The sequence below is a fragment of the Olea europaea genome, unplaced genomic scaffold (assembly GCF_002742605.1).
Source record: "Olea europaea var. sylvestris unplaced genomic scaffold, O_europaea_v1 scaffold996, whole genome shotgun sequence".
NCBI classification, from domain to species: domain Eukaryota; kingdom Viridiplantae; phylum Streptophyta; class Magnoliopsida; order Lamiales; family Oleaceae; genus Olea; species Olea europaea.
In genome coordinates, this window is record NW_019268474.1 from 2,680 (window position 1) to 15,273 (window position 12,594).

Below are 12,594 nucleotides of genomic sequence, written 5' to 3' on the forward strand. Positions count from 1 at the left end.
ACTCCTCCATTCGTGAGGACTTCCCCTTGTCTGAGCGAGAAGATGTTGCCACAACGGGCGGACTCATAGGAGTATCTGCAAAACTCAAGAGCAACAAATCAGAAACCAACAACACAAGCAAATGTAAGACATCAAAAGACTGAATTACCTTCTGCTTCAATGTTTGGGGGGTTGACGCCCTGGTAAGAAGGTGGCTCATCCATGGATTGTGATGAGGACTCCGGGACTGAAGATGTCTCTTTAAGCATAGTCCCCTCATCAACCGGTTTGGATGAAGTAGCCTCAGTAGAGGATGATGGAGCAGGAGCTGTCGATGCCAAAGCCTTTGAAGGAGAGGCTGAGCTTTTCTGAGAAGTCCAAAAGATCATCAGCACACAGAAAAGTTTCAAGTGTGGAAAGGTATACTTGTGAGTAAACCAATTTAATTTCCTTCCTCCTGACGATAAGAGGGGCATCATCATCATCATCAACATCATCCTCCAGAATGGGAGATGCTGAGGCTGGCCGTTTGCGGCTTGGGGCATTCTTGGCCGTAGTAGGCTTGGCAGAAAGAGAAGAAGATGGACTAGCAGACTGTTTAGTGCGACGAGGAGGAGAAGGACTCCGAATGGACAAGGGAGTGACTAAAACAGAAGGAGGGGAAGAAATGCTCGGTTGGTCTAATGAATGAAAGGTACGACTGGCGTCAGTCGCAAATAATCTGCACTTCACTGATGGCCAGAGCTGTTCAAAAAGAGGGTGAATGGCGTGGCTAGAATTGAAGGGGGCTAATGAAAAATGGCTGGTTAAAAGAAGATTACGAGCATTTATAGCCTCTGCCTCCACCTTATTAATGGTATAAAAACGGTCAACTAAGTTCCTTGAATAGCAAGGAGGAACAGGCCAAATTTGGCCGAAACCAAACTGACGAGTAAAAAATTGGGGAGCATAAATTTCTACCCCCGCCTTGGCATTGGTCCCAGTTAGAATATCATGAAATAGCTCCCTCCCAGCTAAAAATGGATCCAAATGAGCAGGGAGGTGCTCGCGCTATCTATAGTAGAAGGGGGATATACATAGTTTGGAGTCAAAAAAGGAGGAAAAGGAAAAAAGGAAGGGATTGAATTCAAAAAATAAAAGAATGAAAATGTCCCTTCTGGACATATTTACAGGAGCTAAGGGCTCCATGACTAGCCCATAATAGCTAGCAGAGGAGCGAGAGATTGATGGAGCACCAAGCAATGGAAAATAGGATCTCAACCACAGTTGAGTGAACCAAAGAGGTCCACTGCCAGTGGGAGATGCATCATTCTTTAATTGAGCTTGAAGAGAGGCCATGCCTCTATAAAGGGCAGCCAAAAACAAAGAACATAAATTCAAAGGCCTGCCACGCCCCAATTCGTGCGCTATAGGTAAATAGCTAAGGGAGAGCTTTATGATTGGCACACACAAAATATATTTACAAAGCCAAACTAGAAGGAAGGCCACTCGCTCAGTATGGGAAGGCTCATCGCTCGAATGATTGTGAAGGGTTTGCAGGGTTGATAAGAATCGGTGTAGTTTTTACCAAACTTTGGGGCGCCACCAGAAATCAAGATACAGGAAAAATGGTATCGCCCAAAGGTGGTAGATTCACCAAGGCCCCAACATCCCTTAAAGTAATAGACATGGGGCCAAGAGGGAAAATAAATGTGTTATACTCAGGAGACCAAAAACTCAAAGCAATCGAAAAGAGTGTTGAATCAAAAGTAGGGGGGCGAATAGAGATTTCTAACAAATCAGAAATTCTAGCGCTATCAAAAAGTGCCTTAGTAAGATCAAGACCCACAAGGCGAGCATGCCACCTACAGAAAGCTACATCAGATTTAGGCCAAGTGCGAATACCTCTTTCGCGAAGTGGCCCCAGCGGTAAAGAGTTCAGAATTGGAGGGCCTTGAGTGCAAGGAAACAGTTGACCCACCGCCGCCTGTTCAACTGCCTCTGCATTGTTGAAGAAAGGACCCAAGTAGAACTCATTACATTCAACGTCGGCGGGCGCGAGAAAACTCGGAGTTATGTATGGACGACTCAGGAGTTTCTGAAAGTCATTGAAACTAAAGGAGTCGCCAGCTTGAGATTGTGAAGTAGCCATTTGAGATGGAACGAAGTTTTTCAGGGTTACGTAGCAGGGAAGCAAAGGATGAACAGTAAATCTTGAGAAAGACGCGAAAAATTTGAGGCGTGATTTAGTGATGCAGTGAAATGGCGTGTTTGGGGGTTATAAGGGTTTGCAAAACGACGCACCTTTTCAAGTTATAGATGAAAACAATGATTGGAATTCTTGAAAATTTCGAATATTGCTGGAAACACAAAGTGAATATGGCAAAATTTAATAATTATTAATTCTGTCATATTGGAGGGTAATTGTTAACACATAAAAATTCAGCCCAAATCAAACGGTCCAAGGAGTGAAGCCCAATTGGAAGATCCCCAAATCAGATAGCCCAAAGAACGAAACTCAATCGAACAAATCAAGATGAAGGCCTAAATAAGGAGGCCCAAGAACGCGGTAACGCCATTGCCCAAGTTTGCAAGTCGCCCAGAATCTGAGCGAATCGAGTGCCATACAGTCTCCCAGAGCTGTTACTCTATTCTCACCCAAACCTTCAAATCGCCCAAGATCTTAACAAATATAAAGCGTTGTGGTTATCAAGACGTGCCGTTATCAAAGCAGTTATTAAAGCAGCCCTATCACGTTCTACGATTCAAGGAATTCAATTGAAAGCGGTTGAACGACAAAAAGTAATGGCAGCAGTTAAAAAAAGCAGTTTTCATGACAAGTTGGCCATTATGAGGAAAGTGAGCAGTTATAGGACGATCAAGCGATTTTTAGGCGGTTGATCACAAAGAGATCGTCTGTGAAGTATAAAAGGGAGAAAAAAACATAGAGCAAAGGACCGAATCAAAAACTCTCGAACAGAGAACATATAATTTTCATTTCCTTAACTTAGATTTAAACACTTTTCTTTCAGTAACTCGTGTGCTTGCGCCCCTTGGAGGCACGTTATTTTTAATTTCCAATTGTAAAGTCATCGCCAATAAAAGAACACTCCTTTTTGGGATTTTGTCTCAAGAGGTTTGTCCCTTACACAATCGTTTGATCCTTTTTAATTGTTAGCGACTAACCCGCGCGAAACAACTAAAAATATAGCTTAATTTGTTGTTAATGTTTGTATCTAAAGCGTTTTGCTGTAAAACCAAAAAAAATATTCAAGAATAATCTCAATCTTGATCTTTATCTTTATCTTTATCTTTATCTTTATCTATGCAAGTGGGTAGGACTGATTCCTCATAGCAACTCTCCCTTTATTAAAGTGGTCATGAAGACCTTGCCAATGGTGCAATGATATAGTTTTTTTGAGATTATAATTTCGTCAAATTTCGTTTTTACTCTTACATTTTATTGGATCGATAACTTTTATTCATTTTTAATCTTATGTTTCATGAGACCCATCAATTTTTAATGTTCAAAATCTTTGTCAAACAGAGGCTATGAATTACAAATCCAACAATCCCATTTGCATTAAACTTTAAAATTAACTAAGTACAGTCAAAGATGAATATCTACATTTTTACTTTTTCTTTTCTTGAAAAGAACAAATAATGAATACCACACACATGGAATAAAAAGACACTGAAAAAAGGTCATGAAACCAACCTCCCAATACAAGCCACTGTCACTTGTCATCCATGAAATAATTAAAAAAAATACGATGACTGGTAAACAAAAAAATTAACCACACCTCATCTATGTACTAAAAAGAAAAATCCTCTCAAAATCAAAATGAGAAAAAGAAGGCTTCTTAACAATCTTGAGATCCCTTCAATGAATTTTTGCAGGCTTCTCTTCAATTAGAAATTTCCTCCGGTATTTAAAATCCCTGCATGATTGGGAAATAAAGTTTAAATTTTAATGAAATTATTTTTAATTTTAATTTCAAGGTTGAAATTTAGTGTTTCTATGCATACACATCATGTTTGGTGAGAAATACTACAAGACTTGATGGTATCTCTTTTATTTTCTTATTTGACCCTTATTTGGTTAAAATAAAAACCAGATTTTTAATAGATTTAGATAATAGTTGATGAAATTTGTGATTGAAAAATTGAAAAATTGTGGATATCATGAAATGTGTAATTAAAAATGAATTTTAAAAAAAAACTAAGTTTACAAAATGGGGGGCCAAACAAGATCTTAATATTGTTCAGTCCTATCCTGTTTATTAAACATGCACGTAGCACGAATAGGATATAGTACCTTGGCAATAATGGCTCAGCTAACAAGTTGTCCTTCAGCAGGCCTTGGTGGTGAGTTTGGGGTACCATTTTCAGTCTTCTTGAGATTTTGATGATAATATATTTGCCTCAGTCTCTCTATTTCCTTCTTCAAAGCTTCTTGATGAGCTGGTTTCACACAAGTAAACTTCCAATAATCACTTGCACTTGCATTAGAATGGAACAAAAACTTGGATTTACAATTTTCTTTTGACAATTTGTTTAATTCTCGATACTTAAATAAATCAGTTCATTCTGGCAATAATGGTAGATAGGACTTTTGCAGTTCAATTTACAAGACTTGAACTAGTTTTTCTTAATCTTATCGAATACTAACCAGTACAGCATAAATTCTTACCATCTTTGAAGAGTTTATCTTGAGCCAAAGCTGCTAATCTTTGCTTGAGAACACTGTTATCCACATTTAGCACCAGGCGTTGGTGGTCCAGAAAAGCAACCCTTGGGGATAATACTGAAACTTCAGCCTTTACATCAAGCCAATGATGTAAGTTCAATTAATTATGAAAGCTTAATTAAAAAAAATTAATTAAGAAGAAAAATTATAATTTTTTCTGAAAAAATCAGGTAGCACGTTCAATTAACTTACTTGAAGTGAATTTACGCTGCGTTCTAGTTCGGATATGTACTGTAATTTCCTTACTCGGGACCTTTGCGCAGATTGCCGATTAGCCAAGATTCTGATATGTGATCACACGAGAATGATAATTAATCAGAATTTTCTACCATTGCATGTTAAATTCTTGATGCTGTAGGAGAAGAATGTTATTACATGGTAAAAATATCTGGTCAAATTTAGCATATCAAACATGTCATAAAAAGTTTTATAGTAATGATTACCTCTTGATCCTTTTTGGATCAGAAATCTTATCAGTTGAATTGTCTGTAGTTGCATGTTGAGCATTTTGCTCCTCAGATTTGCATGAGCTATACACCTCATCAGGTTCATTTTTTGGCTGATGCAGCTGTTGATCAGGTGGACCTTGTTTATCATCATTAATGCTATTATGATCAGACGGCGACGAAGGACTCGAAGATGACAAAGTGGGCCCCATCACAACATCATCGGTGAACATAGACATGAACTGATCATCATCAAACCTCTCAAATTCACTAGCATTCCCAGAACCAGCAGCTATAGATGATCTTCTGCATTCTTGCACCATTGGTGCTTCAAGAAAAGCAATTGACTCACTAATAGACCTCCGATGGCCACGGCGCTGGACAGATGAGAAGTCGAGAAATTCGTCGACCCACGAAGGATCTTGAGGAGTAGTATCATTACTTGTTACCAAATTTTCCATGGGAGACATCTTCTGGTGAGAAAAATCATGCCAATTTTGAGTCACATTTGGCACTTTTGGAGGTAAATTATGTGCCATTAGTGTCAAGAGTCTATGAATCAAAGAGCAAAGCTAAGACAAACCAAACCAAACTACAATTTGTGCACAAGAGGGCCTTTTATACTCAAAAAGTCACATGGGACATGAGAAATGTAAAATGGAAGACAGCCACTAACGCTGAAAATAATATTTAAATGAATACAAATTGTTCATTCTAATTGATGAAGTTTCAAGACGAGATGGTTAACTAGTACGGTAATCCTATTTGTGAAAATTGTGCATGCAAGTATTGAAAAATGATTTTGGTTCAAATATGATGTGACATGATAAAAGCAAGATTTGAACCATCACATATTAGAATTAATCTAGTTGTACAAACTTTGTTCACAAAAGTTAGTTTACAAACTAAGGTCGTGTTTGAGTCGTATTTTTTTCAAGAAAATACATTCTTAAACAGTAATTTGACATTATTTCGACACTATATTCTTCAATAAAATAATATTACAGTTAAATCTAAAAAAAATTCTTATTTTTTAATCACACATTCTCTATCAATCTACTATTTCAAAAAACGTTTTTTCGAAATAATGTGACTCAAACACGCACCGAATGTTTGTCATTGATTTCTATTTAATTTCAAAAATTGTTTTTGAAATAATTGACCTAAATATTGTCAACATATAATTTGTAAATCAAGTTTATCAACCTAATTTGTACACATAGCATGCCTCTTTCCAAGAACATGCTCTTCATTGCTTCGAACCGGCAAAATTGACTGACAGACAGTAATTTGATCAAAGGATGATGGCCATGTAATTAAATCACATTTGATCCAACGGCCATGATCAAGGGATTGCAGGTAGACTTGATGCAGAGGAATGTTCTTAACTATTATGCGAAAGTGATATCATTACAAGTTGCAGGGAGGCGGGAGGCCACACCACCACGTGGTTTCTGATTACTCTTAGTTAATAAAAAATTGCAACTTTGCCAGTAAAACCGTTGGGACTAAACTTCCCCGACCAGCTGTTGATAGCTGGCCTAATCCATCTATCCCCATGTGACCCCAACATCACAGTGTGTGTTGTGTGTGAGAGAGAAACAAAGAAAAGAAAGAGAGAGTAACACCTTCACCTTCTTGTTGTTAATCATATTATCTAAAAAGTTGTAATTCAGCTCGGGATTAAAAACAGTTTTTGAAATCAAATAGAAATCAATGGCTAACACTTAGTTTGTAAATAAAGATTGTACAACTAAATTAATTCTCTTGAAAATACTTGACTATAATGTTATGCACGTGCATTTAGAAAACGTAGGACTATACAAGATGCTCAAAAAACGTTATAAACATTGGCTCAATTCAATTGGAGAAAAATTAATTTGTTCAACATCAACTCTATTATAAATAGCTTAAACCTAATATAGAATTTTCAAAGTGAAACATGATGCGCGTACGTGAATGTTTATATATTCAACATTTTAAATACAACATACTTCAAATGAAAGTCGAATGTGGGAGGCTTTTATTCTAGGGAAAGCTCTAGTCCTATAAATATTGCTTATTCTAATAGAACTATATGTTATTACTGAAAGACGGAATTTAAAATTTTAAATCAAAACACTATGTATGAGTAGTATATATGAACTGTCAGAATCTCACACAATGTACAAAATAATTGGTGTCACATTGAAAATGGATTGATTGATAGAGTTATATTGTTTATGGTAGACAGGGAGAATAGTTGAAAACGTAGAATTTAGAAGGATGAGCTGTGGAAAGTGAGAGTGCTTGAATGGGATCATGTGTTGCCATGTGAAGTGTTTGCATACCCTAATTTCCTTTTCTTTGTCTCCAATCTATACCCACATGTAGGGCATGTGTCCTTTATGCTCTCTATTTCTATGCAACTTCCCTAAACAAGAATTTATGCCATTTGTTACAGCAACTATTTGCTGGAAGCCATTAAACATCATTAGAGGACATTTCTTAGTACTTCGAATGAGGTTTGCCTTGCCACCAATTAAATTAATGACACAATCAATATATCTTAAGTATGTAAGAATGAATCAAGCTTGAAGTACAGGGTAGGCTACTGAGCACTCACATCATGAGGTGGCTTTTTGACCAATTTTTTATACAGGTGGGTCCCGCATGGGACCCACCTGCTGTGAGAGTCAGTAAGGGTTTTGCTAGGGCTGAGCAAATCTCTCGAACCGAACCGACCGAACTGAACTAAATCGAATCCGGCGGTTCTTGTCAAATTAAATACCCGAACGGGTATCTGAATTGAAAACCGACGGGTATGGTTCGGTTCTCGGTTCTAGACCGAGAACCGAATCTTTTTAATTTTTTTTATATTAAGTAAATCAAATTATTTTAATTTTAATTTTTCTAAACAAATTGACAAATTAATAATTTCTAAATCCAAATTTTTGGCTCAATAATTTGTTTCATTTCTAATTTTTGGTCCAATTACCCATTTTATTATTTCATTTTTTAGCCCAATAAGATCCAATCCACTAAATAACCCTAAACACCTACACTAAAGTGCATAACGTTGTCTCGACTCTCACACTCACTCTTACAGCCCCGCTAACATTCCAAAATATATACAATTGATCATCGGTCGACAATGTGACCTCCGCCGACCGAAGTTTTAACCGTAGCGATCATTTGATAAAGGTAGTCTACTAGTCTTTGACATTCCAAAACCATTGAATGTATCATTAGTTGTATTTATATAATGTTATTATAAATATTAAAAAATTTAATTATAGAACAGAACCGAACGAAACCGAACCGAACCGAACCGAACCGTCGGGTCCATTTACTAGATACTCAAAAATTTTGGTTCGGTTCGATTATCCCTAAAACCGAACCGACCCACGCCCACCCTTAAGCAAAACTCATGTAAGAATAGAGGAAACATATTTTATTTTTTAATATCATCCAATAATACTTAAAATCCATTTTATGAAGCAAATCATGAACTTAGTGTTGAGCAATGAAGCATTTTCCTTAATTCTCATTCGAATGTAAATTAGTTTAGTCGGTTGTTGAACTTTAGGGGTGTGTTCGGCTAACTTCTATCGTTATTATTATTATTATTTTTTAAATCTTATTTGACAATACACAAGTTATATTTATATAGTGAATTAATCGAATTAATATATCTTATGAGGTGGGTTTTAATCGAATATAAGAAATCGTGTGATGAATATTATGTATAAAAATCGAATCCTGACCATGTTCCCTCACTTGTTGCCCCGGCCCTCCAATGCTAACCCTTTCCAACGGAAATGGACAATAAAAACTATTGAGCTCCTATTCAGTTTTTCGTAGATTTTTAATAGAAGAGGATGGACGGTGTAGTTTAAAAGATGTGAATTGTATAAAATGTATTATTAAAATTAATTGTTGATTTTGATTTAAATTTTAATTCAACATGAACCAATCATAGGTTAAAAATTATAGAGCACTTCTACACTAACAGATGAATGGTTGACAAAATTTATACAGACAAGGGGTGGAAGATTTTTTTGATATTATTTATCAAAACATGGAGCCCACACACGAGAGTCTTCTGGTAAAATTCTATGAAGAATATTTTTGTACTAATGGAAATAACCAAAATTAAGGTGTGTTTCATAGGCATGTAAAAATATATTTTACAATAGTAAATTGATGTGAAATGTGTGATTTAAAAATAAGGAAAATTTTTTTATTTACGAATAATATTATTTTAATAAATAATGTGTTGTTAAAAAGAAGAGAAAAAATGCATTTCGAAGAAAATGCTACCAAAGGGGGCCTAAAATACTAACAAAAGGTCAAAAGGAATTGCAAAAAAAAGTTAAACCCCTTAAACCCTAATTCTACGGAAGATACAACGAAGCGGCCATTACTAGTTAACTGCAGAAAATGGTCGGTCCATTTCTCCGATCTCTCTGGTACACGTCTCTGATAAACAGCCACCAGAAAATCCCTCTCTTTTTACTCCTCTAATTATCTAAAGCCTCATTTATTCGGATGCGCCTTCTCCACAGCGAGCGCCACTGCCGCCGTTTCATCCGCGGCGACTCTGGACGGTGCTGTGGACCCTGGCCAGCTGAGGAACGTGGCTGTTATAGCCCACGTCGACCATGGAAGGACCGCCCTCAAAGATAGGTTCCTCCGCCAGTGCGGTTCTGACATCCCCCACAAATAGACTTCATCAGCCTCGAGCGCGAGCTTGGCATCACCATTGCTTCTTAGGTACTCATTAAGATACTACCTTCCTTGAATTATTCATTAACTTTTTATGTTTGCTTCCTTATAAACTTCATGGAAGAAGGAAAGTAATTGGTAAAAATAGCAGCTTGATGAAAAATTTTTGTTTAACATCGCTCTGTTTTCCCATGAAATGCATTTCACTCTGTTGTAATTCTGATTTTATTCACTACATGCCAAATTTCTGAAAGGGGGTGATTTTAGCGTTGTATTTCACGTGGGGTGTTTGAGTCAATCAATTGCTCTTATAAATTGATGAAGTTCTAAACAAAATACACATATTTCTATTAAATTGATTTTTAAAATTAAAAAATACCAGGTGGTAGTGCCATAAATTGATCCAGAAACAAGGTTATTCCCATGGACAGTGTGTTAAAAATAATAAACAGGAGTGAGATCAAGTGGGTAAATTTGTTATAAGATATACTAGGACAAGTATGAAGTCCTTTGAGGTGGAATTGCATACAATTTTAGATCTTTTGGTTCCATCTTTGTGTTTCTTTATTTAGATGTCTGACTTGTATTACTGATTTCACGCTTTCCACTACCACAATACCAACTTTGAAGTGACAAATGGTTCTTGAAATAGGAAGAGAAGGAGAAGGAGAATATAGTGAGAAGATAGAGTGAAAAATATGAGTTTATTCAATATCAAAGTTTAACTATTATATAGGGTTTAAATTAGTCAATTTAAGTAGGAAAGTACTGCAAATTTTATTAAATCAAAGCATAATAATTTTTCCTAAAATAAGCATCCAATTTGGAAGTTAAACGACTCATAGAATCATCATTACGTTACCTAAAGTAAGTATATAATTTGGAAAGTAAATTAAATATTATCTCTTCTAGGATTTTCATCATAGGGATTGCCATCTCCTTTTCTAACTGGCATCTGTTAAGTTAGCTGAAGCTTACGCTTTGAGGCCTGCCTTGTGAGGCTTTCATTGAACGACTCAAGATTTCCCCTTAAATGTCATTTTGAATGCTCGCGTCTCAATTCATTGAGGCACTTCCTTGACTTATTTTGTTTTATACAAGGGAAGTCACCATTATGAGTGGAGGATGATGACAAAGAATGAGGGGGAAAATGACAAAGATGAGGAGGACGATAGGAGAATGGAAAACACGCTGATGATTCTTTTAAAGATCCTACCAGTAACAATGACATAGGAGATTTCTGGTAGTAATGAAAAAAGTCGGTCTTACTGCTGCAACCATTTGGTTGGTAGTAGGTCGATGAAAGTTTATGAGATGTATTTTTTCCCGAGCAGCTAGAGGATGTAGATTTTTGGTCTCTTGTGACGGTGTATTATGGTTAATGAAAATATATTTATATTTCCTCTGTTGCTTATGCTAATTTACATTTTAGATGTCCGGATGGACTATACCACTGATTTTTCACTTTTTAATACCACCCTTTAAGAAGTGAAAAATGAAATTTGGAAATTGTATACACAAATAGTTCTTGTTTTCTTGATGCCAATAGACTGGGTGTCTCTTCTTCTAAGTCTGCATATAAGGTCTCTTCTTCTATGTCTGCACATAAGGGCAATGTAAGTTGTGGTGGAATAATATTCGTGACTTTTGGATTTGTACATTCTTATGAAGTTGACTTACATCATTTGTGTCTCATGGATTCCATTTATAAGTTTGATAAAATTTTCCCTGGCAATGATGATAAAAGGCCGAACTTACGGCTGCCACCATATGGTTGGTAGTAGATTGATTAATGTTTAGGCAAGGTATTTTTCTGAGCCAGTGGATGTAGATTTTGTACAGACTATCATGCCAGTTAAGCATTATTAATGAAAATATATAAACACTATCCTGCATGAGGGTGGAAATTGTATGTAAATAGTTCTTGAAGCGAGAGGTTGGGTATCTCCCCTGCTAAATTTCTCCGTATATAGGCAATATAAATTGTTTTGCAGTATTCATGTCTTTTTTTATTTGTAAGGAGCCTTTGAAGAGGTCTTACATAATTTTTTGGATCTCTTGGATTCCATCTTTTATGTTGGATAACATTTCCCCTGGCAGACTGCTCAATCCGATCAACCCAACCCTAAACCGTCGGTTTGGATTGGTTTTTTGAGTTCAGTTGGGTTAAAAAATTAAATTTGAGGTTCGGTTGGGTCTTGGTTTATAATTTAAAATCCAACCCAATGAATTAAAAAATTTAATATCTAAGATGGAAAAAAAAATTCCTAAATAAACACAATAGTAAAGATACGAGGATATGAGGACTTATAATTTATAAACATCCATTTTATTTATATAGATGATTCACATGAACACTTTGTACAAATAAAATGTTATTTGACAATAAAGTAAAAATTAAGAACATGATGATGAAATAAATAAATCCCAAAAATTTTTAAAAAGAAAATGTTTTATAAATTTTAAACTTCTTTATACGTTATTTTTCAAAAAGAATTCCTTATATCTGTATAAAAAATAAAGATTTTCGAGTAATTTCAAACTTTATAAATTTATCCAAATTCAACAAAAAATAATCGGATCAAACTTTAATTGGGCCGAAGCCCAAAATTGGGTTGGTTGGATTTTAGATTAAACCGACCATGTTAAGTTGGGTTTGGGTTGAGAAAAAATCGACCCAGCCTAACCTAACCCATGCCCATCCCTACCTGGTAGTAATGATAAAAAGGTAGG

The 12,594-nt window shown here is 35.9% G+C and overlaps 1 protein-coding gene and 1 long non-coding RNA gene across 2 annotated transcripts; one reads left to right on the plus strand and one right to left on the minus strand.

Moving 5' to 3' along the window:
* Positions 1 to 3,515: 3,515 nt before the first annotated feature.
* Positions 3,516 to 5,833, minus strand: LOC111392914 (basic leucine zipper 61-like). The gene is made up of 5 exons (XM_023018327.1): positions 5,152 to 5,833; positions 4,901 to 4,991; positions 4,652 to 4,778; positions 4,277 to 4,422; positions 3,516 to 3,899 (listed from the first exon to the last, which is right to left on the minus strand). Exons 1-4 carry the CDS (start codon positions 5,691 to 5,693, stop codon positions 4,292 to 4,294), a joined length of 891 nt encoding a protein of 296 aa, XP_022874095.1. The 5' UTR covers positions 5,694 to 5,833; the 3' UTR covers positions 3,516 to 3,899; positions 4,277 to 4,291.
* A 3,688-nt stretch (positions 5,834 to 9,521) lies between these two features.
* LOC111392911 lies at positions 9,522 to 11,545 on the plus strand. The gene is made up of 2 exons (XR_002702349.1): positions 9,522 to 9,909; positions 10,968 to 11,545. It is a non-coding gene; the product is annotated as an uncharacterized LOC111392911 (long non-coding RNA).
* Positions 11,546 to 12,594: the final 1,049 nt, after the last annotated feature.

Coding starts and splice junctions, on each gene's coding strand:
- LOC111392914 (XM_023018327.1), bottom strand. CDS start 5,693: ATGGCACATAATTTACCTCCAAAAGTGCCAAATGTGACTCAAAATTGG. Junction 4,992..5,151: donor GATCCAAAAAGGATCAAGAG/GTAATCATTACT, acceptor ATCACATATCAG/AATCTTGGCTAATCGGCAAT. Junction 4,779..4,900: donor GCAGCGTAAATTCACTTCAA/GTAAGTTAATTG, acceptor CTTGATGTAAAG/GCTGAAGTTTCAGTATTATC.